The sequence below is a fragment of the Accipiter gentilis genome, chromosome 27 (genome assembly GCF_929443795.1).
Source record: "Accipiter gentilis chromosome 27, bAccGen1.1, whole genome shotgun sequence".
In the NCBI taxonomy this organism is placed as follows: Eukaryota; Metazoa; Chordata; class Aves; order Accipitriformes; family Accipitridae; genus Astur; species Astur gentilis.
This window is the reverse complement of record NC_064906.1, coordinates 6,780,953-6,808,568: the sequence shown is the minus strand read 5'-3', so window position 1 is coordinate 6,808,568 and position 27,616 is coordinate 6,780,953. Positions and strand designations below refer to the sequence as shown.

The following is a 27,616-nucleotide window of genomic DNA, read 5'->3' as shown; positions in this document are numbered from 1 at the left end:
ACTAGTCAAGGCTTCTTGCTAAATGTTTTTGTTTGTTAGTTTTCCACAATTATCAATGAGCACTCATAAGATCAAACTTCCAAGATAAACTTGTCCTTTTGACTTTTTCCTCAGCCTCAATCCTAGCAAATTCCTTTACAAGTAGTGTCTTGGAAATATTTTAGGAAGGAAGTTATTTGTGACTGAATGAGTCCTTCCTGCTACTCCCAGGCAAATCATTTGCTTTTCCAGGTATCAGCTGAACCACTTCCCAGCTTTCATAGGTCATCATGTGATCAGACTTTGGTGGGATGTAGTATAAACAGTTACTTACGGGTTTAAACAAGCTACTCTCAAAAGAACCCACAAAACCCAAGCCATTTAGTTATAGATATTTACAGCACTGTAGCAAAATTTTTCAGTTCCCCGTGTTCCTTAGGCAGAAGGATTTTAAGCAACAGGTGTTAGGACATATACATAAATATAACTAAATGTTATTACAATCTGGAAACATTTTAGAGCAAGGGAAGAGACAAATCTTTTTCTGTTTTGTTATCAGTTAGGAGCTGGGAAGCAGAAAATGAGAAAGACAGACTGTTCCACTTAAGCTGCTTAGTTTCACAATACACCTCTGGAGACATCACTTTCCCTCACTCCTCTTAAATGAAAAATTAAAACTGAAAATTGGTCATTGAGTAAGGCTGTAGACTATCAAGCCTTGCATCTTTTAAAGAACAGGAGTGTGTATATGCTCAGAGGTTTCCCTCTGCAATTCTATATTGAGTAATACTTCACTTTCATTTTTTTAAAGATTAATGTTTTTTAGTCTTTTTCTCCCAATTACTCTTAAGCTATTGACAATGAACCTGATACAACTTGATTTGGAGCATTCAGCCAATTACAGTAAAAATTATACAGTAGATTGGCTATAACTACCTGCTAGAGGATCAGCAGTTAAGCTTCCAACAAACTTCTCTTCCATTGAGTAGTCTCACTCATTTAAATTAAAACAAACAAGCAAACAAACAAAAAAGCAAAAAAAAAGCCCCCCAAAACTCCCCAAACCCCAAACCAAACAACAGAACAAAATCCAAATGAAAAAAATCCACACAGTAAAGGGTGTCTGCATGGAATATATTTCAAAGTTTATACTGAGGGTGTGGTGGTGATGCCACTACATGTAGTGATTTGCCACTACTAGTAGAAGGCCATGGGATTTCTATTAACTTGGCAGTGAAGCATCTCAGGTATTGTCTTGACCAGAATTGACATTAGCTTTGATATAAAGTCTAACAGTCAAGTGACTATTGTCTGTGAATATTATTTATGGCAAAAGTCTAAGGAATCTGTAAAGTTGATGAGTAACACTACCCCTTTATGTAAAGTGGGGTTAGAGGAGGCCATCATAGAACCTGAACTAACAGCAAAGGGGTGAAAACAGTAACACTTTAGGTAGCAACCAGTGAAGAAAAATCAAATAAAGACGTGGTGTTTGGAAACATAAAAAAAATAATCCCACAGCAGACTCAAGTCTGAGAAGAAAGAAATGCTCACCTCCAATCAAATACTCCTCCATGCAAAGAACTCAGGACGCAGAACAGACATTTCTGTTCACCCCATCCCTCTTGAGGATGACTACCGACCTTAGATACTAGGCTGACACCAGAAAGATGAACAAAACATCAGAGAAAAGGAGTGGAAAGCTTGGGTAATTTTGGTACAACAAATTTAACTGTATTGCTACTGAAACTTTTCTTTATTACCTAGATATTTTGGCCTGTAATTGTTAGTGTCGTTGTAACTGATATAGTAACTGCATATTTGAATTACACAGTTAAGGCTTTAATTAGAGTAACAATAAGTTATTGGCTCTGCATGTACAGTGTGTTCCTTTTTGCTCTTAAACCTTCAAGCTTTAAGCAGCTCCTGTTTAAATAGTGCGTAGTGCAGAGAATATAGATGGTTAAATGGAAACCGGGAGTTCTGAGTAAAAGGAGCCCTTTGGGAAATGAAACCACTGTTCATCTCCCTGCCTACTACTCCTACATCACAGACAACTAGATTTATTCCTTCCAGATAAAACTTCCCATTGGGATCTATGATATACAGGAAATACAAAGCATGATTAGACATTTTAAAGAAGTGGGTATTTTTTACTTCAAAAAAAAGTGAGTTGCCTGAAAACTAACTTATGCTGTCATGCAATCCTTGCCTCCCAGGAATATCTAAATAAGGCCTGCAATTTCTGCAGTAAAGCTGAGAACATATTTTGTTAAAAAATGTTTTTGATCTCGTGTATTTTTAAATGCAACATTCAAAATACAGGTAAGATTATGAATACTGTACATAAAAATATGCAAAGGTTTTTATGCTAAGGACCTATCCTGGCTCCTATTAAAATATCATCAGTAGCTTTTGGATGGTAAGCCTCTAGATATGCAACATCTTCCAGAGGTATTATAACATAAAGTGTGGATGAGCTTCCTCAATTAGTACCACCATCATATGCACATCCTAATTTCAAGATATCCTCATTATGAAATACGTTGTTTGCTGTTTTCTTCCTTTGTCTTATTCTGATACAGCTACCGCTGCACAACATTCATCGATCACTCCAAAAGAAACAGAAATAAATTAGGGACAAGTTCAAAGTTCATTATGCTCAAAATAACACCAACAAACTGATTTACTCATAATAGTGAAGTCCAAATCTTAAACAGAGTGACAGTTAATTTTCACTGAAGAATGTGATAAAACAACATTTAATGAATGATTTCTTCTCTAGTGTCTATTCCACTATGCCAGCAAGACAAAACAAACAAACAAAGAAAAGGATCACCATTCTGAAGAGACTACATACTTTTCTTCCTTGGAATTTTTTCTTTCCTCTAACAGGACAGGTATCCTTCAGATCCTGGAGCATGTGAATGCTATCTAGACACATACTAATAATTGTCACTTTACCTAATCTATTGCTTATTGACAGAATTCAAAGAAAAAACAGCAACAGCAGTAACTTTACTCTGCTTCTACTCCCTCTTAGTAGAAGAGAAAACCCAGAGAAGCTAGAAAAATTCCTATGCAACATTTATTGTTGTGGATCAATAAGCAAATGAAATTTGAAAATGAATGTCCTAATCAGTTGTAAGAAAAATGTCCATTTATGCTGCACAAGAAAAACACACTTTTTTTCCCTTTAATTTAGATAGATATTCTATTTATTAAGCTAATAATTTGACAAACTGACAGATATGGCAGACCTAGTCAGATATTTTCTGCTTTATTCCAGTCTTTTTATTTTGAGATGTGAAGGACAACTTTACACACCTATAGAAAAAGTGCATTGCATGACAACTGCATGTCCTTCAAAGAAAGATGGAATTTAATGCCTTTCCAGAGCTCAGTCAGTAAAAAAAAAAAAAAAAAAAAAAAAAAAGCCATTAACTGTTCTGAATGCTGTTGATACATAATGAAGGAGCAACTGAAATAACAGAGCTGAACTCTAATTATTGGTATTTTATATGACCTTTGTATGTTGATGGTACACAGACAAAAAATAAAAACATTTAAAAGAACAATCTAAAATACCACAAGGGGACAATAATTAGCAGTGATTTTCTTTTTCGGTCCTTAATCCTGCCAACAAGAGCGATGGTCTTAAGAAGCATGTGCCTGAAATGAAATGCTGACATTGCAGCTAAGATTGAACTATGGCAAACAAAGAAGGAATTATCTTGAAAAAGTGAATCTTCAAATATGGTCAAGTGAGTAGAGACAATAATTATTTAAAAAAGACAAATTTTATCACAGAAGAATTGCTAAAAAGGAAAAGAAGCCAATTAAGAACTAACCAAGGATCTCATTTTAACTTGTATTGTAAATTCCATCTTTACCACTCCAAGATTGATTTGTTAGACTTTCAAAATACAAACTTTAGAGGGGAAAAAAAATCTGTAATTTTTATCAATATTCAAGTGGAATTTCAGCTACGGTCCTCCCCCATACAGTATCAGCCTCATTTCATCAATACTTTAAACTTTTGTTATGCCAGATTCTAAACATAAAATTTATTTAAACTGAAGTGACAACTGAGATGCTCTATATTTTTATTTATTAGGAGAATAGAATTTCCAGCATGGCAGAAAAAAGCTTTTGGGTGAGTCTGGAAGCATGTGATAAAATTATTATTTAAATAGATTAAAAAAAAAATAAATAAAGTTTCTTATGCATTTTATTATTTAAATAATAACATATGAATTTACTGTTCTCTGGTTCCTTTAGTTTGGCTTTATTAACATTGAATTAGCTAAAATTATTATACCAGCCATTTTCTAACGCAATCCTGTCCAAACCGCAAAACTTCTCATGTTATTATAACATGTTACCACAAACATCATATATTTAGACCAATAGAATTTTATTTTTTCCCTCAGTAATATATTGTATTGGAATGATAGTAACAGAAACCCACACTAATATGCAGTCATCCTTAATTACACAGAGATGGTACTTTTTTTCCTAAGTATTATTACTTTTCTATCGTCACGATGTATTATGTAAAAAAAGGGCACATGGAACATTTATTTTTGAATAAAGATCAATACAAGTATCCTGGTCCACCTCCAGATCATAACTAAAACCTGTTGCTCTAAAGCCTGTGAATCTATAGCTGACAAAAACGTACTATTGGAAGCAAATGTCCAATTAGAAATGTATAATGGTAGTTTTTCCATAAACATAATTACATAAGTATATGCTATCTGCATTGTTTAGTTTCATTCAGTCTCTCTGTTCACTGCCTAGATTCTATCAACAAAAAGAAGTAAAATAAATTATTGAAGTAGATGCTTTAAACAGATAAGTAATATCTCATTTTAGGCAAAGTAATACTGCTTTAACTTGTCTTTCATAAAGAGAAAAACGTAACCTGAAGGAATCTTTCATAGATGTACTGGTTTTGGTTGGGATAGAGTAAGTTTTCTTCATAGCAGGTCATATGGTGCTGTAATTTGGATTTGTGACCAAAACAGTGTTGATAACACACCAATGTATTAACTATTACTGAGCAGTGACTGCGCAACATCATGGCCTTTTCTGTTTCCCATGGTGCCCGTCAGCGAGGAGGCTGGGGGGGGGCACAAGAAGTTGGGAGGGGACACAGCCAGGACAGCTGACCCCAAGTGACCCAACGGATATCCCAGACCATATGACATCATGCTCAGCAGTAAAAGCTGGGCGAAGAAGGGGGGCATGTTCAGAATGATGGCGTTTGTCTTCCCAAGTAACCATTATGCGTGATGGAGTCTTTATCTCAACCCATGAGTTTTCTCACTTTTACCCTTCTGATTCTCTCCTCCATCCCACCGCAGGGGGAGTGAGTGAGCAGCTGCATGGGGCAGAGCTGCCTACCTGGATTAAACCACAACAGTAGATTGCAGGAACCATAATTGAATTACTGGGGTAATTTTTAGGTTCTAACCATAGTATCAAGAAGCAAGACTGAGCAGAAAATGAAGGACTATAACAGTCATAAGCTCAATGCACAGGATTAAAAGACAGGGAGGAAAAAAAATAAATGCAAAACTGCTTTAACAAACATCCATGCACCACATCGTTATTTCTCAGGCATGTCATGAAATGCAACAGCGTTTCATTCGTTCCTCAAGCTCTGTTCCTTGAAGCATGATTTAGTGCCATTAACAAAGAGCTACACATATTTAAGGTAACAGAATCATGCTAGGGAAATAATAAAAATCATCCTTTGTAACACACCTTGAATATGAAGGAAAGCTACATTAAGTTTTTATCACCATTTACCTTTCTCAGATAGTCATGCTGCTCTAGCATTCAGCAACACGTACATGTGTCCTATTTAGCACATGAGTACAGTTAATCAACATTTCCAAGAAGTCAGATCTATTGGGTATGATGCGAACAGATGGTATGAGCACATTCAGGAAAGCCAACACATTTTTCTCATGCCAAATTTACCGTGTGTGGTCAGACCAATGATGCAGAGCATCTGCAATACAGCTTCTGCATTTGCCGAAATCAGGGCATCGCTTCAGAAGTCTTATGAAGCTCATCTGTATAATGGACATGACCAAGAGCCCCAGATTTTCAGTTATGAAATCTTGTAATCCATTCAAGACTTGTACTTTGAACAAGACTACTCCCAAACATCTATAAATGAGACCTTTGGATGCCACTTGAATACAATTTCTGGGGGTGAGGCAGGGCAGGACAGAGAAGAGGTATGAACACCTTAGCCTAAAATAGCAATAAGGTTTTTGTTTGCTTGGGTTTTAATGCAACCTTGTGCTACATCTTGAGCTGGATGCTATCACGTTGACAAAACCATTAGTTTTGCCAGTGTGTATTTATATAATTACAGTCCCACTGTAAGTACAGTTCTTCTGTAGCATACGTTATCTTATATACCTAGTGCATATCTTAGTCTAGTTCAATTTGCTAATTCCATGCAGCTGCTGCCCATTTAACACACATAGAAAAGTTAAAAGCAACCTTCCCATCTAGATTATCTTACTGACTTGTGCACACAATGTCATACAGTCATCCTAAATACACATTAGGACATTATATTAGCATAATATAATATCTTATTCATACTTTCTGTCTTACTGATCTACTGTACCTAACTATATTTGTAGACTGAGAGCTGCCCACCTCAGAGAAATACAAAAACATTGGTAGTGTGGTTAGGCTTTTTTTTAGGGGGGGGAGGATTTGTTTGGGTTTTTTTATGAACAACAGATCTGTGCAGTAACCACACAGTATTGCTACCTGGCTCAAAGGATTAAATAAAAATAATAATTTAAAAAATCTGTATAATTTTGATATGTTCCTAGAAGCCATTGAGTGAGTTAGTACAGTGTGGTGGAAAGACTTCACAATAAGCAATTTTCAGAGCACACCTGAAGCCTTCTTGCAGGATAATATTGTTATCTCGGATCTTGAAAAAGGAAGTATGTAGCATTACTCTTTCCTTAGATCACCAGGAAGGTACTTCTAATGCATGTGCTACAAAACCAGTAAGGCACTTTTGACAGCTCTTTAGAGCAATTTACCTGAGGACTATTCTAAAGGAGCATAATTTTCCTCTCAACTTTTTCTAGTGTCATCAAGGGAATTATGTCTGGTCTAGCAGTAGGCTAGGGTAAAAGAGTAAGAGGACACAATACATGGAAAAAGACAAAAAGTTTAAAGATGGAAGTGTTATAACATTCTTGGTCTCTGAAGGCTATGCATAGAAAGATTGCACCATTTCATAAAAGTTTCTAGTTGGTATGCATGCTTTCCCACCATTTCCCATATATGTTTCTCATACCAAAAATTCCACTTTGCCTTGTCTGACAATTCCTCAGTGGGAATTCTTTGATCAGCCATTCAACTTCTGCTCAGCCATTTCCTACCATGCTAATGACAGACTTACTACCATATGTATAAATAGTGGAAATAAGTGATCCTGAGAAGAAAAACGATAAAAATATGTTTGAAAGTCTGGATAAAGTGACTGACACAATGTTATGGTAACCACTGGCCCAAAAATATGTGAATATGCTAATTCAGTGAGGACCATAACAGACATTAAAAAAAGGAAATTTTTAAAAATTTGAATCAATAATAAGCAATGTATTTTGCTTGTGTAAATGAGATAGGTAGGACACTGGATAACCTTCAATTTGATACTCGGCATCAACAATCTGTGGCTATTTCAGGTCATGCAAGACAGCAGACTACTCTGTATTCTTTATTTCTTGAGAGGCCCAGTAGCTAGGTAATAAGTACATTTATAAAAATGGAGTATTCTCCATTCTCTGTATTCTCTAGACTACCCTAAAACCAAACCACTAGCAACAACTATGGTGTTACCAAAGCCTTGTTCGGTGAGCATGTTGAAATATATATTTGTATTGGTTTTGTCTGGCAAGGTTTTGGTAGCAGGGGGGTTACAGGGGTGGCTTCTGTAAGAAGCTGCTGGAAGCTTCCCATGTGATCGAGAGAGAGCCCATACCAGCCGGCTCTAAGACGGACCCGCCGCCGGCCAAGGCCGAGCCCATCAGTGATAGTGGTAACGCCTCTGTGATAACATTTTCAAGAAGGAAAAAAAGGTTGGGACAGAGAGAAACAGCCGCCGGAGTGAGCAGTGAGAACATGTAAGAGAAACAAGCCTGCGGACACCAAGGTCAGTGAAAAAGGAGGGGGAGGAGATGCTCCAGGCGCCGGAGCGGAGATTCCCCTGCAGCCCGTGGTGAAGCCCCTGGTGAGGCAGGCTGTCCCCCTGCAGCCCAGGGAGCTCCACGGGGGAGCAGATCTCCACCTGTAGCCTGTGGAGGACCCCACGCCAGAGCAGGTGGGTTCCCGAAGGAGGCTGTGACCCTGTGGGAACCCCGCGCTGGAGCAGGCTCCTGGCAGGACCTGCGGATCTGTGGAGAGAGGAGCCCACGGAGCAGGTTTTCTGGCAGGACTTGTGACCCCGTGGGGGACCCACGCTGGAGCAGTCTGTGCCTGAAGGACTGCAGCCCATGGAAGGGAACCATGCTGGAGCAGTTCGTGAAGAACTGCAGCCCGTGGGAAGGACCCACATTGGAGGAGTTCGTGGAGGACTGTCTGCCATAGGTGGGACCCCACGCTGGAGCAGGGGAAGAGTGTGATCAGCCCTTGCCCTGAGGAGGTGAAGCAGCAGAAAATAATGTGTGATGACCATAAACCCCATCCCTGTCCCCCTGTGCCGCTGGGGGGGCTTGGTGGTGAAATCCGGGAGTTGTGCCCGGGAAGAAGGGAGGGGTGGTTGGGAAGGTGTTCTGAGATTTCGTTTTATTTCTCATTACCTTGCTCTGGTTGATTTGTAATAAATTGAGTTAATTTTCACAAATTGAGTCTGTTTTGCCCGTGATGGTAATTAATAGTGAATGATCTCTCCTGTCCTTATCTTGACCCGCAAGCTTTTTGTTATATATATTTTTTTCTCTCCCCTGTCCAGCTGAGGATGGGGGAGTGATAGAACGGCTTTGGTGGGCACCTGGTGTTCAGTCAGGGTCAACCCATCGCAGTCTTTTATTTCAGAAAGACAATAATATTAATGATGTTTCTTATGTTTTAAGTAGGGAATATAGACAAATATTTCATCTGAAATGAAGTATAATCATACTGATGACCTTAACACAAAGTATCTTGAAACTAATACTGATAAATCAGTTTTTCTGTCTCTGGAGATTGTTTACAGCATATTTATGTTCAAATACTTCATATTACCCATTCTTATCTGGCATAATAAATGATAATTCATGGCTAAATGTCTCTAAAAAGGTAAATCTGCTTGTGTATCCAATGATTTTTTAATATCATTTAAATAATAAAGACTCCAAATAAGAAACAGGCTATACGACCACAAAATTTCACTAATGAAAATTTTGAGTGAAAGGTTATATTTACCTTGGGATATATTAGAAAATGCCACCATATCACTGGTGACATTTCTAAATCAATTTATCTGATTTTATAAAACACAGCTCCTATTTCTCTAGACCCAAACTGAACAAACACTCTAGCGCAAGACAAATTCCTTAGCCCCACAGCATTGTTTAAAAATAAGAAAAATACAAAGCCTTATAATTTTGTCTGCAGTTCAAAGATAGGTATGAAATACTCCAACCTACATACACATCCAAGCTGGATTTATCAGTCTACTCTCACTCGTCCAAAATGACAGTTTACTAGTCTATACCCAGAGCACTCATTTTATTTCAGATCCTGAATATCAGAATTTATAATAATTCTTCTGTTAAAAGAAATATGCACCACATAGAATAAAAAAAAAATGCACAATATCTGTTTCGGAGTTCATAAATAGTATCTGTCAAGCATTTCTGATGAATGATTCTACTATTATGCTGATTTACTGCTCGGAGCTGTAAGACAGTGAATTCACATCAATGTACCTGAGTTTTGGAACATGACATGAATTGGATGATTCACACTTTTCCTATGATTCTCCGACACTACAAAACATGCTTGTTTATCTTTATATTTAAATATATATTTTTATATCACAACAAACCATATATACTAATAAGGAGTATGTAACAAGGCTATATTTTATCAGTTGCTTTCTCTGTCATTCGTATCAAGTGTTTTAGGTTAAAAAAAAAAAAACCCGAAGTTTTGTACTTATGTCTCACTCATGTACAGAAAAGCTATTTGGTTATTTTTTACCTTCTGTTTAGGAGCAATCCTAACAACAACAAAAATAGTATATTTGAAATACAATGTACATTTTCAACACACCAGCTTACAACTCTTTCATTTTCATAAAACAGCCCAGTTGCAGTTTGGAATATACTTTCAGGACAACCAGGTTTACAGGTTAGGGTTTTTTTGGGTTTTTTTGGTTTTTTTTAAGGCCTTGTTACTTTAAAGCATAATTCCATTTTCCTATTCTTGGATCAAAGCAAGAAGCCCCACATAAGTCAAACTTAATTTTTACTGTGTCTAGCTTTGTATGACCATTTATAGCAGTTTTCTAATTACAAGTGATCCTAACATCATTTCTTTATTTTTTTATATCCTTTTCAGGATAAAGAAAACACATTGTATTTAAACATATAACAATTTAGAGAACATAAAGAAAAAGTTAAGTCTTAGCTTACAGTACTGAACACCAAACACCTTTTCAAATACTTTAGTATTGCATTGTTTTGATTCTAGATGTATTGGGTTTTTTTCATCAATTGAATTTATAACTTCAGTATGTAAACACATTTTTATAATGGACAGAACACAAATGCATGGGATGAACAGAGATGTTCAGAAAATTATAGAAGATGATATAGAACATATTTTAATATTCTACAGTACTATATACAAGTTAGGGAATCATATCCAAGGTTTAGAGACAAATCTTGTTTTCATTAAGAAGAAAAACAATCTTTTTCTCTGCAGGAGGAATAAATGGGATTTGAAACATTTCTAGTCACTGCTTCTCATAAACTCCAGTTTTCACAACTTGTGTTTGATTGGCATATGACCTTCAGCATTCCAGAGAGCAAAACTTCTGCTTCACACTTACAAGCCTGATTTGTTCTTGTGAAATTTAATATAGGAATATCCTGGAGCACTTAATTTAACATTTCTGTGCAGGTTGCATCCACTGTTCAATGAAATTAACCTATGTGTTTAGAAGCTAGTAAGCACCACACACTCTGAAAGGTCTTGAAAACCTCTTGTGAGTTGTCATCACAGATTTGGGTCACTAGTAATAAATTCCTTATAAATAAATTATAAGCTGAATTTCATGACCTGTCACATTTCAGAAAAAATAAGCACTTGGAAAACACATAAGAACACAAATTGTTCTTGGATAAGAAATAACTAGTATAGTGAAAGATGGTCCTGGAAATTAAAAACATGTGATTTCTAATCCTGTGTTACCTAATCAATTAGTTACAGATTAGTAAACTGTAGTCACAATAGTGTCAGGACATATCAACTTCATTAACATTTATTTCTTCCTACTTCAGAGAATGCATAATTCATCAAATAAAACTATAAGTATTCAAGGCTTTTAAATATCTTTGATATACTTAATCTCTTAGTGTTAACACGGCAATTTTTCAACATTATTGAAGCATTCAGTATTTCTTGATGGAAACAAACTTGACAGTTTATAAAGTACAAGTTTTTTGTAGAACGTTTTGAAAACAGAAGAGACGAATAGGGTCAAATTAAGTTTTGTTGAGAAATGTGGGATTTTTTTTTTGCACATTTAAAAAATGTAACATCTTTTCTTTAACTCATATTTTTTCCAAATTTAAGTCTCTTGTTCTAAAAACAATTGTTTCCAAAGCACTATGGTCATCAATTCAGATTTTCACCACTCCCCTGCAAAGTAGTAACAGATTCACAAAGGTCCTTACAAATTCATAGTTTCATTGCTAAATTATTTCTAGTACCACAGACTAATTAATGCTGTTTGCCTTACATCAGGACCATACTTATTTATTCTTTCAATATAACAATAAATCCTCACTCTTTAGAATATCTTCTTAAGCAATTGAAGGCCACATGAAAGTGTTATACACTGCTATGAAGTAACTGAATATAACATAGTTACAGAAATACTAGTAAAGCAAACTCCTAGGTATTCAAAAATATTAAAATATTTTTCATTAATTAACAGTAATTGGAATAGCATTGAACCTAACATCCGTTGGGTTTGCATATGGCACACTTGATTTATGAGTTTGTTGTCTCATATTTTTTTATTTTTATACAGAAGGATGAATGGCAGTAGTTAATTTGGGATTTCCAATTTCTTTACAACTTGTTTGTTTAAACAAACAAATAAACAATGCCCCCAAAACCTCAGAAACACATAGCTCTCCCCCTTAGATCAATATCTTGAGTTATTGTCTAGTGATTTTGGAGTGTCTCCAGTGGAGTGAAAGCATAGTGGTTTATCAGTTTCTTGAGTATCACCACTAAGCGCTTCAAATTAATTTGAATAAATTCTGATGCAAAATATTGCCAAAATTTTTTTTCTCTACAATACTTATGAATATACATGACAGAGTGATTTCATATACATGTAGGGCTACAAATGCATTTGCATTAATAGGAAGAAAGCAGTGCAGGATCACCGGGTTTTACTGTTTTAGGACAAAGAAGCAGCCACATACAGCCACAAATGTAGAAATGACAAAAGGACACTGCTATATAAGCCCATAACACTGGTATTTCCTCATAGATAAACATGGACAAATTACTTTCTCCTCATTTTTCTACAAGAGTTTCCATAATATTATGACAAATACCCTGAGGTTACAGTAAACCACATTATAAAAAAATCAGATACCATCCATTATCTACTATGAACCAATGGCGCTATTATAAAAAACTTTGAAAGTCTGCAAGAGAGTTACATCATGGACACTGTACATTAGGTACTCACATTTTATTGTGTGGTTTTCTCTTTGCTGTATCAAAACAACACACTTTATTTTTACTGAATAAAACACATATGAAGTAGAAGACAATTTGTAATGGTTACAGCTAGTATATTTGTCCAGAATCCCATTACAGATGTGGCAAATTGGACCTCTTTTAAATTGATCCTTCATAGAACTTTTTCTTTTATGCTTCAGAACAATACACAAAAACATTTACATTACCTAGAGTTCTTCTTAAAATAAACATTATTACCCAGGCATGAAAAAAGACATTAAGATGAATAAAGCTTAAAAGTTTAATAAAATGGAACATGTATCTCAAAGAGTGTTAATTCACTGCCATCCTTTAGTCCTTCCTATGGCAACATTTAAAAAACATTCTATACTACAGTATTTCTGTCTCCATAGATTATAACACCACTGGAATATATTTCAATACTTTTCAATATAGAAATTGACACCATGTCTGTTGTCAGAGTACTCTTGAAGAATACCCATTTTTTTATTTTTTAACCCTAGTCTGGTTGTTTGGGGTTTTTTTTGTAAGAGAATTGGACCAACACATGTACAAACAGACTAAAATATCTGATTTATTTCCACTTTTTAAAAGTTACCCTAGTTACTTTTTACATAAATATTTTTTATCTAATCATTTTATTAATATTTCAGATAAACACTCAAACACTATAATGAGGCCAGCTATCAAAACTTTTGCCACATACACATTCATTAAGGATTTACTTCTGAAATAAATTTATTAATGAGAAGGAAATTAGTGACATAACCATCTAAATAAAACATTCAGCTGTGTTACCTCTGGCAGTCTTTTTGTAAAGATATAGTAAGGCAGGCCAAATATGATATGAGGAACAACTTGCAGAAGTTATAAAAACTATTATTAATCCTTTTTCTAACAAATCAACAGCAAGAAACCTGATGGTCTGTTGACCATTACACAATCAGGATGAAAAATAAAGGAAGCAAGAGAGCTCCTTGAATTTCCTCTATATTCACATAGGAGAAGCATGGAAATAATACTGTGCTCATATATTATACATTGGCTACATCATAAGATCTGTCTCAAATTGAACATTGTCATGAAACAGACAGACAAGACAGGTAGTTAAAAAACCCTGGGACCAGATACCAGTCATTAAAGAATTCAGAAGGCCTAGAAGACAGCTAGCATAATAACAATTTTTTAAATGTTTCAAGAGGAGATCAAAGAAAAAAGAAAGACCTAATACCTGTAACAGGAAAACTTACATTCTTAATTACAAATAAGATCACACATCGACAAATATAATATACTGAAGAAGAATCAAAACAATTTTTGTGCAAAAGAACGTCGGTCTTATAAATCTCTTTCAGTTTTCTGAATCAGTCAATAAATTGACTCTGCTCGGTCAGAGGTCAGGCAGGTGTTCAAAAGGCATCTAACAAAGGCCTTCCACACTGATTCTTACAGAAACGTAGCTGACTTGGAAAAAGAAAAGGCCCTCACATACTGGAATGCCTAGTTATTAAATCAGGAAAAGATAAGGGAGAAGGGACAAGAAGAGAGAAATAAACGACGAGTTTCCATGCTGCAGGAAGATCATATCTGTAGACACCCAAAGGGAACCATTCTTGGCTTTTGCCACAGAAAAGAAAAATCAAAATTATTTAGGAAGCTGGGTAAATACAAACAGAAACAAAAATACCAGGGGATTAAAAGTAGTAAAGTCTTTCCATACTTAGTGATGAAAAGAGAAAAAATACAAAGTAATGACAATCAAAACACAGTTCTGATTTTACTGATAGAGGTGTAGCTCTGAGTTTACTATTATCACTCAAAATGAGATCTTACACTTATAAAAGGATTTTTTAAAAATATTGTGCAATAGCAGTAAAAAAGTAAACAGAAGATTAAGAGTTATTAGGGAAAGCGTGTTAAGTGTAACAGAAAATATAATTATTCCAGTCATACGTTAACATCTTCAATAGTGTATTTCTTTTTACTATTGGCTGGACACACCCCACACCCCTATTATATTCTTTTGGAACTGGAAATTCAGAGAAATAATAATAAGTGATTGATGGTAAGGAATTCTTGGTATATAATACTTGAGACGGAGGGGAAAAAGAAAAACAAACTGAATTGCCATATAGGATCCTGGGGTAGATGGAGTGAAGGAAGAGGGAACTGAATTCATTTTCTATTTCAATATAATGAATTTGCAGGTGTAGATTTAAAGCAAACAGTGCAAATACTTCACCCAATGTACAGCTAAATTTATAATTTTTCATGACAGGCCACAGTGAATGTTAAAAGTTTACATGTGTTCAAAAAATAATTGAAAAAATTCACAGAAGAGATATTTCAGTAAGAAGTATTGAGTTGAGTAAGAGTTGAAAAACACCACTCTCATTCTGGAACATTCTAAGCCATAAATTATGAACAAGCCATAACAGTGCTCTGGGAAAGTATTCTTATGCTCTCCTTAGTAAGTCTTCCATACACATTCATTTTTGGTCAATGTCAGAATACAGGGCTAGAGGAACTTTTGTTCTGATGTCACGCAAATACTCTCATGCTACTCTGCCAAAATAAAAAAGGTAACTGCATTTGACTGCATTCAGTCTGCCACAAACTAGACCTTCTATTATTTTATGATTAGAATATATCCCTTAGTAAATTATCATATTAAGATATTCACACTTTATGAAAGCTAAAGGACAATGTTAAATATGTACTCTTAAGTCAAATCAAAACCTCGTCCTAATTAAGAAAAATTACAATATAGAGTAGCTGATTATACATACATGTCAGCAAAACCTATACTTTTTCTGGGTTTTATCATTGCTGTAAAACGTGTAATTCAAAATTTATATACAATCTTTCAAAATTTTATCACTACAATTTACAGGTCCATTCAAGAAGTTAGAAAATAGGAGATAAAATATTAAACTTAAATGAAAAATTTGAAGCATACTAATGCTCTAAATGTTATGCCACTAGTCACATGCAAATGACAGATTCATTTTTAAATCTGGTCTTTGACCTTCAGCTTCTGCTTGTCAATAATTCTGAACTCATTATTTTTGAAACTGCAAACAATTTGGTGAGGAAAGTAAAAGTGCTGAGTGTTGATCCATGACAGTTTGCAATCCAGTAATTTTTTTCTTTGCTATTATTAAACATCAGCATAATTTGCTAGAGGAAATGAACACATCTGTAAAACTTTCTTTTTATTTGTTTTTAGTTCTACATTTTAGCAGGTTTTCTAAAAAATTAAAATGAGCATTTCACCAGAAAAGTAATTAGAAAAAAAAAAAAAAATCATATAAAACCCCGCTGTATCCCAAGTGGTAATTCTGACAAAACATTTTGTGTTTTAAAAATCTGCTAAGGGAGCAAATTCTGCAGCCAGTACTGCTTTACCATCACAATAACCAGCCCCAGAGGTTTGCACTGAAACAAAGATAATTCTCCATTGGATGAACAGTGCTAGGTGAAGTATCAAAGTGTTTAACAATGATACCATAATTATGTCTTCTCTTGAGTTTTGCTCTGATAAAGAGTAAAAAATATATTAAAAACTCAATTCAAGAGATCTATGACACAAAACCAGGAATGAAACACATGGCAATTAGTATAAGCCCTTATTATTAAAAACTTCTCTCACATCATCCAGGCAAATTATAAAATTCCTCCTCTGTACTGTGCTGTCTCCTCAAAACACCTCTGGCAGATCACAGCATTCGGATAGTGGGCAGGCAGAACGCTATCTACTGTGATCACTGTTGACACGGAAGCAATTTGCATCTCCTTTTGTACTTGGCTTTATTCACACCAGTAAATCAGCACAGCAGAAGTGGAAAAGTAGGCTGCAGCAGCAGGTGCTGAGGCCCGTGCACAAACACAAGAGCCTAGGTTTTGCCTGCTCCTATGGCCCTTAATCCACATGCAGTATGAGGCCACCCCAAAAACTGTCAGTGGTCCAGCTCTGTCCACTGCCTTAGGGCTTGGACCATGAATATCTGAAGCAGAGATTCCCACATAGTTTCCTTCAGAAGGAATTAAGTGTGCACAAAATCACTCTGAACTAAAGCAATACCAGTTCAAGCCGGGGATGATGAGGGGATCTTCCTTAAAGCCTCATTACTTCTTTGAACCAAAATATTATGGTCTGCTAATGCAGCTGCAGCATTTGTCACCTTATCTCGTTCCATTAATTTTTCTCAACCACTTCTTAAATTTTATTTCACAACTGTACTTGTAAATACTGTTCTAGTCAATAATTTGTGATAAGTTTCTCTGGAGCTTGGAGTAATAAGGCTGTCTCTCATTAAAACTGTTCTATTGTGGCAAGTTAACCTTGGCTGGGTGCCAGGTGCCCACCAAGCCACTCTCACTCCACCAGCTCAGCAGGACAGGAGAGAAAATAAGATGAGAAGCCTCACGGGTCGAGCTAAAGGCAGTTTAATAAAGAAAAACCAAAAAACAAAGGCAGCATGTGGAAGCAAAGCAAAAAAAACCCCAAACCCGCCAAAACCCCAACCTATAAACAGAGATGCATTCTCTACTTCCCACCAGCAGGCGATGTCCAGCCTGCTTCTGGGAAGTGGGGCCTCACTACACATAGAAGTTGCTTCAGAAGACAAACACCTTAACAACAAATGCACCCCACCCCACACCCGCCCAGTTCTCTTAGCTTTAATTGCTGAGCACAACATCATATGGTATGGAATATCCCTTTGATCAGTTTGGGTCAGTTGTCCTGGTTGTTTGTCATCCAAACCTCTTGCCCACCCCTAGTCTACGGGCCTTTGCATGGGAGGTTGGAGAGAAAGCCTTGACGCTGTGCAAGCACTGCTCAGCGAGAGCCAAAACATTGGTGCATGATCAACCCTGTTCTAGACACAAATACAAAGTACAGCACTGCACGGGCTGCTTTGAGGAAAGTTAACTCCATCCCAGCCAGACCCAGTACATCTACATTCAAGTAAATAGTAAACAGTTAGAACAAACAAAATTGAATAAACTTTAAAATGATCTACATATTTCTGGGAAGAATAAAGTACAGTATGAACAATCTTTTCAGCTGCCTGTAATGAATATTTTATATTATTTTTCTTAGCAAAAAGAGAAAAGCATTTAATACTTCAGTTGCCAAAACTGTAACTGAGATTTTGCTTTCTTAAAAAAAAAAAAAGTAATGTATGTGTTTTATATACCATATAAAATGTGTGTTACTAAGGTGTGATCTGATCCAACAGCTTCTCATCCAAAGGGTTTACACACAAGTAGTGGTAATCCATTAAAACCCAGAAGGCACTAGAAACAAAGAGGTCTGATATATACAGCGATCTTTAAAAAACAGTCTGTTCCTAACTAAAGATGAAAAATAGCTGATAATATTTTTCCCTGAATCATGAAGAAACAGCACCTTATGATGCTGAAAGTTTAAAAACTGTGGTATTTTTAGTTCTTTTTCTTGAGAATCAAGTATGTAGTGATTATTCCCATGAATTTACAGTGTTTCTTTCCTTCAGTTAATCCACCCAATACTTCAATCACTTTGAAATCTTTGCCATACAATTGCATACCAAGACAGATCACAGTATATGTATTTTGGTAGTTTGTTTGAAACAGTAGCTTAATCTACAGAGAAAGGTAGAAAAAGATACTATCTTGATAATAAATCTGGAAGTGAGTACAAGCGTGTTATAACATCATCCTTAGAGATGTACAGAAAGAGAGAATTTTTGTTTTGAAATTTTTGTTAATTTGATTTTTCTAGATATTAAAAAAGGAATGATTGATCTTTGTTTTCTAATTCAACTAAAAAATAGATTTAGGGAGCAGTAATTTAGTCTCACAGCCTTTACTGATGTTTTTTAATTAAAGTTAGGAAGCACATCATTCACATTACAACTATTCCCATATCAAAATTTTGCATTCACAAAAACTAAGGTTTACACACTGATTTTGTGAAATTACAAAGGCTTTATAACTACAGCAGGGTAACTAGTTTCTGCCATATAAGAAAACCATCATCAAATTTCTCATTTTGTAATTAGGAGGAGGAAATACCCCTTTCACATTTTTGTCTAAGGAAAAGGAGAGAGTGGATATTGTCCCTCTATTTTAAAAATACGAAGAAAACCAATCTCATTTAAGTTGCTATCGTAAAGATTAATTTTTGCCTATGAAATGTGAGGAACACACCCACCTCTAACACAGTGGTGGGAGGGCCTTGGCCGGATTCCAGATGCCCACCAGGCTGCTCTCTCACCCCCTCTCCTCTACAGGAATAGGGGAGAAAATAAGATGGAAGGGCTCATGGGTTGAGATAAATTACCCTCAGGAGAAAAATAGACTTGACTTGGGGAAAATTAAATTTATTGCCAGTTAAAAATAGAGTAAGATGGTGAGAAACAAAGATGAAACTAAGAACATGTTCCTTCTCTCCTACCCTTCTTCCCAGTCTCAACTTTACTCCTTTACTTTCAGTTCCTCGATCTCTTCCCTTTATGCACAGATGGTGAATGGTGGGTTATGGGTCAAGTCCATAACAGCTCCTCTCTGCTTCTCCTTCCTTGCCACACTGTTTCCCTGCTCCAGCTGGGCATCCCTCCCATGGGATACACTCCTCCATGAACTGCTCCAGAGTGGGTCCTTCCCACAGGCCACTGTTCTTCAAGAATTGGTCCAGCATGAGTCCCCCATGGGCTGCAACTTCTGCCAGGAGCCTGCTCCTGCATGTGCTCTCCACAGGCTCCACCTTCCTTCATGGCATGTCCACTTGCTCTGGTGTGCGGTCCTCCATGGGTGGCGGGGTGACAACCTGCTTCACCCTGGTCTTCACAGGTGGCAGGGGAATTTCTGCTCTAGCTCCCCTTCTTTCTCTGGCCCTGCAGAGCAGTTTCTCTCACATTTTTTCCTCACTCCTCCCTATCACACACTGCTGCTCAGCATTTTTAGTGTATCTTAAGTGTGTTTTCACAGAGGTGCCACCAGCACCACTGATGGGCTTTGGCTAGTGGTGGGCTCCTTTTGGAGCCAGTTGGAACCAGTTGTCTGGCATGGGGCAGCTCCTGATCTCTTCTCACAGAAGCCACCCCTGCAGTCCCCCTGCTACCAAAACCTTGCCATTGAAACCCAACACAGACCGGTTTTTTAAGTTATTGCCTAAAAATTTGAGTGCTTCCTACTTCTGAAAAATCAAACGGTGTTGATGAGTTTAAACCCATCTTGCTGGGTAATGTTAAACTAAAAAGGTTTCATCTTAAAAATACATGTTGTCCATCATTCCACCTTTAAAATTTATGGATTTTTTTCCTAACACCGTTATAAACTTATCATATTAAAAAGGGAAATTAAACTTTAAAAAAAAGAATTTAGTCTATGCCTCCACAAGCTCCATAGTTTAATATTCTACACTTAAATTCTGTACAAGTCCACTACAAAACATATTCAATTAATCAAATATTCAATAACCAGATCTTTACCATAATAATTAGAGATAATATAGAAGAACAGTTATTCTTCCCTAAAATTAATTTAGAAATTTCTTTCAAGGTCATACTCACAGATGATGAAATAGAAAATATCTTTCCATAAACAGCATGTTTGGGGTATTGATCTATACCATCAACAAGGGGTCTTTTCCTTCATTTTATCCCTTCCTGGATGAACCAGTTAGATCCATTTAATATTTGTTGCCATGCTATTTGTCAAATAATAAAGCTATTAATTTAAACAGTATTCTCTATTCCAAGAAGTACAATCGATAAAATCACATACTAACAATGTCTGTTGTCAATTGTTTCATCAATTCTGCTCATCTCGTACAACAGAAGTTAACCTTTCAAAAACTGCATATGGAAACATTTTAAACCAACATACTGCCAGCTAAGAATAATATTAGGGACTCATTTTGTGCAAAACATAATATTAACTTTGTGTTCAGAGCTTCAATCTTCACGATTTACTACCATTAGTGGCAAGAGGTTGCGCATATTCTATATTCTGTGAACGTATACCTATTAAAGAGCAAGATAACTAAATGTCAACATAAAAGCATTTAGACAAGGATGTAAGGACTTCACTTCTGTATTTTGATACCATGTTTAATCTTACTAAAACTGTTATTAAAGAAAAAATGTTGTCATTGTTTATACCCTTTAAATGTATGAATCAGCCATACATCAATTAATAACACTATATATTTTTCTAAACTACAATGGATCTCCCAAATCATCTCACAAATACAGGTTTTGGAGAAGCTAGGGTGTTAGGCAACTGTGTTTTGCTCTGGAATTCATTCCATAACACATTACCAATATCCCTTTTGTCTACTCACTAAACAAAGCCCTAATCATTCAGATTAAGATGCAAAAGATCTTGAGAGTGTTGTAGTTTCAATCTTGTATATGATTCCCTTTGCTAACCTAAACATCTAACCAACACCCATATTTTACAGAAATCATCCTTCTGTACTCTTCTAACCCTGCATATAACACGTTATATTATTTGAACCCAAGCTACTATCCCAGAAAAAAAGGCTGCTGAATCAGAAGTCAAAGCCATTCTTTTCAGGTTTTTGATAGTACTAGATCAAATTAGACAGAGACAGTCTCAGAAATTGGAAAGGTTCAACAGTGACATTAGGTTGTCTCTACATAGGAATAGACAGGTTCTATCTAAAATATAAATTGAGTTAGGCTGGAATCCTTGAAAAAGCCATTCTCTCCTTCCTTAACCCCTGTTTTTCATTTAATGTCAGCAGCTAGGTTAAAAAAATATGCTAACTAACTCTACAAACCACCATCTTCTCCACATGTGGCTGGCCAGGTCTCCAGTGCCATGACTGATTTGGAGGTGAACTCATTGCTAGAGTATTTTTTCTCATAAGGCTCTTTCTATCTTACTAACTTTTTGCTGCTGTGAATAGAGTTCATTGTGGCATTAAGGATACACCACAGTCCTCCTTTCCTCTAATACTGTTGACCTTTAATTTTACTCCTGTTGTCTGTGGGTGTTTGGCTTCATAGAAGACGGGCCAGGAGCCCTGGGCACCATGAGCAAATATGCTTTAGGATACTATGGCAGGCCCTGGCAAGGAGTCCTGGCTGGAAACGCTGCTGAAGACTACAAGACTGTTCAACCTTGGTGGTGATGCGCCACAGGGCAAGGTTCCCAGCCCAGAATGGAGAAACTACTCCTGGCACAGCAGATGCCTCTATTCACAGCTCTGAGGGAAAATGCTCCCATCAGGGCCATTCTATCTCCCCCTAAAGCTGGGACAGGCAGAGGCAATATCCTTGCCTGTAGATGGCATGCTCCAATCAAAGAAGTTCCGTAACCAAGTTGAAGAAAGGGGCCAACAGGTACCTTGTGAAATTCAGCAACAACAAAGTCCTGCACCTGGGAAGGAAGAGTCCCTTGCAACAACAGAGGGGGGGTGGGGGTGGTTTTTGCAGAGTAGCTGTTGCTTGGACTCTGGCTGGGCATCAGTCTGTTGGTGGTATGTGATTGGTTTTGCATCACCTTCCCCCTTCCACTTATTAAACTGTCTTTATCTCAACCCATGAGTTTTTTCTCAATTTTGCCTTTCCAATTCTCTCCTCCATCCCACTGCTGGGGAGGTGAATGAGGACTGTGTGGGAGCTTACCTGCCAGCTGGGGTCAACCCATCACAAACATGCTGCCCAGAGAGGTTGTGCAGTCCTGGAGGTTTTTGAGACCCCACTGGACAAAGTCTTGAGCAACTTGGTCTGACCTCAGAGCTGACCTTGCTTTGAGCAGGAGGTTGGACTGAGGATCTCCTGAAGTGCATTCCACCCTGATTTGTTTTGTGATTCCGTGATTTGCAGTTCTTCTAAATCAGAGATAGAAACAACTGCAAACAAATCAGTTTTCACCCTAACCTTTGCATAATAACTGTTACCAATCCAACAGATGACAGATTACATAGTTTCAGCTGACACTAAAGTACAATTTTTATTTTTTTCCTTTAAACTGATAATCAATAGTTTTGAAGACAATCTTATCTTAAAATCATCAGCTAGGAAAAGGCAAACACTGCAGGGATATTCACTTTTATGAGAAGGAAAGAGAGATGACTGAGCTCCATCTCAGCCTTTTGACTTTGTTAAGATTTGTGAACTTGTGTCAGTTAGTGTTGAGATACTAACAGAGTTGATCACAGATGTCTAGTATTCTCTGCAAGCAACATTTTAAAAAACAAACAACCAACCGACCCAGGCCAACCATGTAACTAAAAGTTATTTGGAATACAGTAACATGCCTTAGCAGATGAGCATCTTTCTGGCCACATATCCAACCTCAAATTTCTTGCATTACAAAAGAAATCATTAAAATACTGATACGATATGGTATGATACGATATGGTATGATACAATAAATACTAGTAAAGGAAAATCCAGAACAGGTGTTTGTTATGCAAGATATTTTATAAAGGTAACCTATATGTGTGAATTGCAATTTGCTGCTCCTGAGCCATCACAAAAATATAGAAAAATCGTATCTTTACATTTAAAAGCAGACCTGAAGTACAGAACCTCTCTCTCAATCTTTCCCAAGAGAAATTACTTATTGTAACTATACCCTAAATCCGGTCCTAGTTACTCAGATTGCCATTATTCAAGAGTAAATGCATATAAATGACAGTAAATTATTTGTTATTTGAGCAAATAAGAATGTTAACTGTTTCATGTTGCCCAACTTGTAACATCAAGTATTTATATTTATTGATTGATTGGGTTGGTGGGTGTTTTGCTTTCTCTTGCACAGACTTCAGAGTTTCAGTGAAAGTAAGAGCCTCCTGGATCACCACTTAATTATTGGCATGGAAAACCATAAAATAAAGGAAATACCCACAGCTAAGAGTCTCTGAGTAATTTATCACATCATTTTTAGCAGTACAATAAAGTTTAAAAGTGAACAGAATTTTAGAGGAATAAAAAATTAAGAAATAAGGCTCTTCCTTCAGTTCTCTCTCCCCTAAGAAGTGATTCAATATTCAGCAAGACAGAGGAATGATTGGTCTCACAGCTTTTTTTGCTTTGACCTTCATCAGGACTCTATAGCTACCAAAGCTTACTTAATCTCTTCTGTTACTCCCAGTCTTCACTTTTGCTCCCTCATCTTGTCAGACTTGACATCTCTCCCTGCTCCTTTTAAAAATAAAAAAGATATTTCTTTCTGTTTCTGTACCCTATAGAAATTCAAAGTCACTGAGTTCTAACTGTCCAGGTCTGAGATGCAGACAAGGCTGTTCTGTATCACACAACCCTTGTTTTAGGGGCACAGTTTGACATTATGAAATAGTAATTATTTTGGGGAATGCTCTCCAAGTAATCAAACTAAGCAATGAACATACCTTATTCTTAATTAGCAACTTATTTGTGCATTTTGATGATCACAATTCAATTTAGTTAGTGTTGCTTTATTTTTCATCTCCAGAAGTCCCTGAATTTCTTTTACCTGCAACTTCAGTCTTCTGTTCTCTTCTTCCAAACTTTGCTTTCCTGCTTCAAGTCTCTCTCTCTTTCCCCATTCAGAGGTATTCTCAAACTGCAGTCTTTCCACCTGGCAAGGATTGTGGTGGGAGAACAACCAAAAGAGAGAAAAAGAAAGAATAATAATATGATTAAAACCCCTTGTTATTTACTGGGTGAGGCTAATGGCCTCACCTCAGCGTAAGGTAGGCATCTTAGAAATCAGTCCAAGGTATAAGTTTTCCATGTTTCATAATGCTAAGTGCTTGAATTTGGAGAGAAAAAGAACAAAAGAGTAAATTTTTCATTAATTGTACCTTTACCTAAAGTATAGCTAATACTTTAGTATAGTAACTGGTAATCAAATCTTATTTCTCTTCCTGCTATTTATGGAACAGTATTAAAACCAAACCAAAACAAAAGACTGTTTTAAATATAATTGAGACTGATATTTGGTCTGACAGTGTCAAAGTTCACTTTTTATTCCCCCAAAGAGCATATTTTTAGTTATAGTCTGTTTACACTTTAGATGGACTATAATGTATATTCATTAAATGGAAGAAGTTCTAAAGTATGTCTTCAGTAGTAGAAACTGCTATCCTAGTGACCAGATGAAAGATCTTTAAGTTTTCAGACTACTCTGTTTCTTGAGGTCACAATTAATAGTCTTAAGGGAAATATTATCTTTTATGGCCAATGTTGTAATCTTAACTTAGGATAACCCATCTTTCTGAATCCATTTATCTAATCCACATACAGGAGGAATTACACATATCAACAAAACGTCATATTACTAAGTCCTATGAAGTTATGACCTAACAACTGATTTTATTTCCCCCTCAGAGACAACTAGACACAGGTTTGCCAAGAATGTACAAAATGCTCCTCAGATTTCAAAAGAAAAATTGATAAAATGAATGTATTTGTATAGGACAAAAACGGTACTTATCAGGTACTAAGAGATATTTATCAGATTATTATTGACAAGTACTTACTATTAACAAGTTATTATTAACTGGTACTTATAAAAAGATTAAAGGAGATTAAGATAGATTAAAAACTGTGAAAATTAAAGGTTCCAGATCTTTCATCTTACATAAAAAAGAAGAGAAATGCTAATACATAAAAGTCAGAATTTTAATAAATTTACAATTTTCAGTTCTGTGAAAACTAAAATTGGTTATTTGATGAAAGTATAGACTGACAACAGTGCAGGGCATTTCACTGAAGAAACAGGATATCTGTATCAACAAGGGGTTAGAAAGGTCTAGGAAGGTGTACTTTTTCAGATATTGGTTACTTTTATTTTAAAATCAATTTCTGGCAAATAATGAAAAGCTATTGCACATAAAGCAAAGAGAATGAGGCATTACAGCATTAGAAAAACATAATTCAGACCCTGTGAATTGTAACAATGTAATTATCTAGCTAAATCAAATAGTAAAGTTGTCTGTTCCTACCTTATTTCTGAACAAATAGAAATAATTAGATACCCTATAAAGTTAAAGAGGCTCGTTCAAATTTTCAGAGGAAACTAGAAATGCTTTTTGAGTCTCTCTTAGTAAGGACAAAAATCATATTCAATGGAAAATGACAAGTGCTTGTTTACAAACAATGATAATATTTTTCCAGATATTCCTCTAGCTAATATTCTATACATGATAAACTAGAGGATTCCCCAGAAGACCAAGTAGGGGGAAGGAGGAATAAAAAAAAAAAAAAAAAAAAAAAAAAAAAGACGACCAAGTGCTTTTTTTCTCCACAAGCTTCATCTTCTCATGATGAAGAACGATAAAAGACAAACAGCAGTGCTGATGTTTCAAACAGCTTCCATGTATAAATCAGACCCCATCCATAAGTTTATCCATTTGAAAATGAGGTCCATAATTTCCAAAGGTTTATATTATTTAGGTATGGACACTTCATGAGCTAAAGTTGCATCTAAATACTAAAGTATATTCCTTGGAATAAATAGGAAATCAAGAATAAAAGAACTAAGACATTACAAGAAAATACTTAATTAGCAAATTAATTAGAGTAATCTTTAAATTCCAATTCTAAGCCAATTCACATAATGTATGGCAATCACCAACCATATGAAATTTAACAAGAGCAAGTGCCAGATTCTGCACCTGGGATGGGGTAACCCTGGTTATATGTACAAACTGGGGGACGAGAGGCTGGAGAGCAGCCCCATGGAAAGAGATCTGGGGGTCTGGGTTTATGGCAAGCTGCATATGAGTCAACAATGTGCCCTGAGAGCCAAAAGGGCTACCCGTGTCCTAGGGTGCATCAAGAACAGTATAGCTGGCCGGTCGAGGGAGGTGATTGTCCCACTCTACACTGCACTGGTGTGGCCTTACCTCAAGTACTGTGTGAACTTTGGGGTGTCTCAAAATAAGAAGGAGATCAAACTATGCGAGTGTGTCTGGAGGAGGGCAGACAAGATGGTGAGAGGTCTCGAGGGCAAGACTTCTGAGGAGCTGGTGAGGTCACCTGGCTTGTTCAGCTTGGAGGAGAGAAGGCTGAGGGGTGACCTCATGGCAGACTACAACTTCCTCAAGGGGGAGGTGCTGATCTCCTCTCTCTGGTGACCAGTGACAGGACACAAGGAAATGGAATGAAGCTGAGTCAGGGGAAATTCAGGTTGGACGTTAGGAAAAGGTTCTTCGCTGAGAGAGTGGTTGGTCACTGGAACAGGCTCCCCAGGGAAGTGATCACAGACCAAGCCTGTCAGAGTTCAAGGAGCATGTGGACGATGCTTTTAGTCATACGATTTATTTTTAGGTAGTCCTGCGAGGAGCAAGGAGTTGGACTCAATCCTTATGGGTCTCTTCCAACTTGAGATACTCTATGATTCTAAATACAGACAATGAATACCAACTACTTCACTTAGAGAAGTCAACTGTCAAAGAGTTAAAAACTGAATGGATTATGTTTAAAGGCATTTTATTCCACCAGCAAAAGACAATTCCTCAGGCTGTTCCTTCTCATCATGGATTATTTGCTTCCCTTAACAAAGCAAACACAAGAACAACAAATGAGCAACCCTCCACACACACCAACAGAATTCTTAAAACCTTTGCCAGTCTTCACATAATAATACACTGTTGGAGAGTATTATTTAGAGAGAACTCTGAAACAGTTCTTAAAACTGA

The 27,616-nt window shown here is 36.4% G+C and overlaps 1 protein-coding gene across 1 annotated transcript in view; it reads right to left on the bottom strand.

Annotated features, from left to right (window-relative positions):
- The window catches only part of CCDC102B (coiled-coil domain containing 102B), a 151,002-nt gene that overhangs the window by 88,020 nt on the left and 35,366 nt on the right, over positions 1-27,616 (bottom strand). Inside the window, exon 4 of the mRNA XM_049830460.1 lies at positions 24,360-24,549. Coding sequence (XP_049686417.1) covers positions 24,360-24,549 — 190 coding nt within the window. The remainder of the gene's footprint in view (positions 1-24,359; positions 24,550-27,616) is intronic.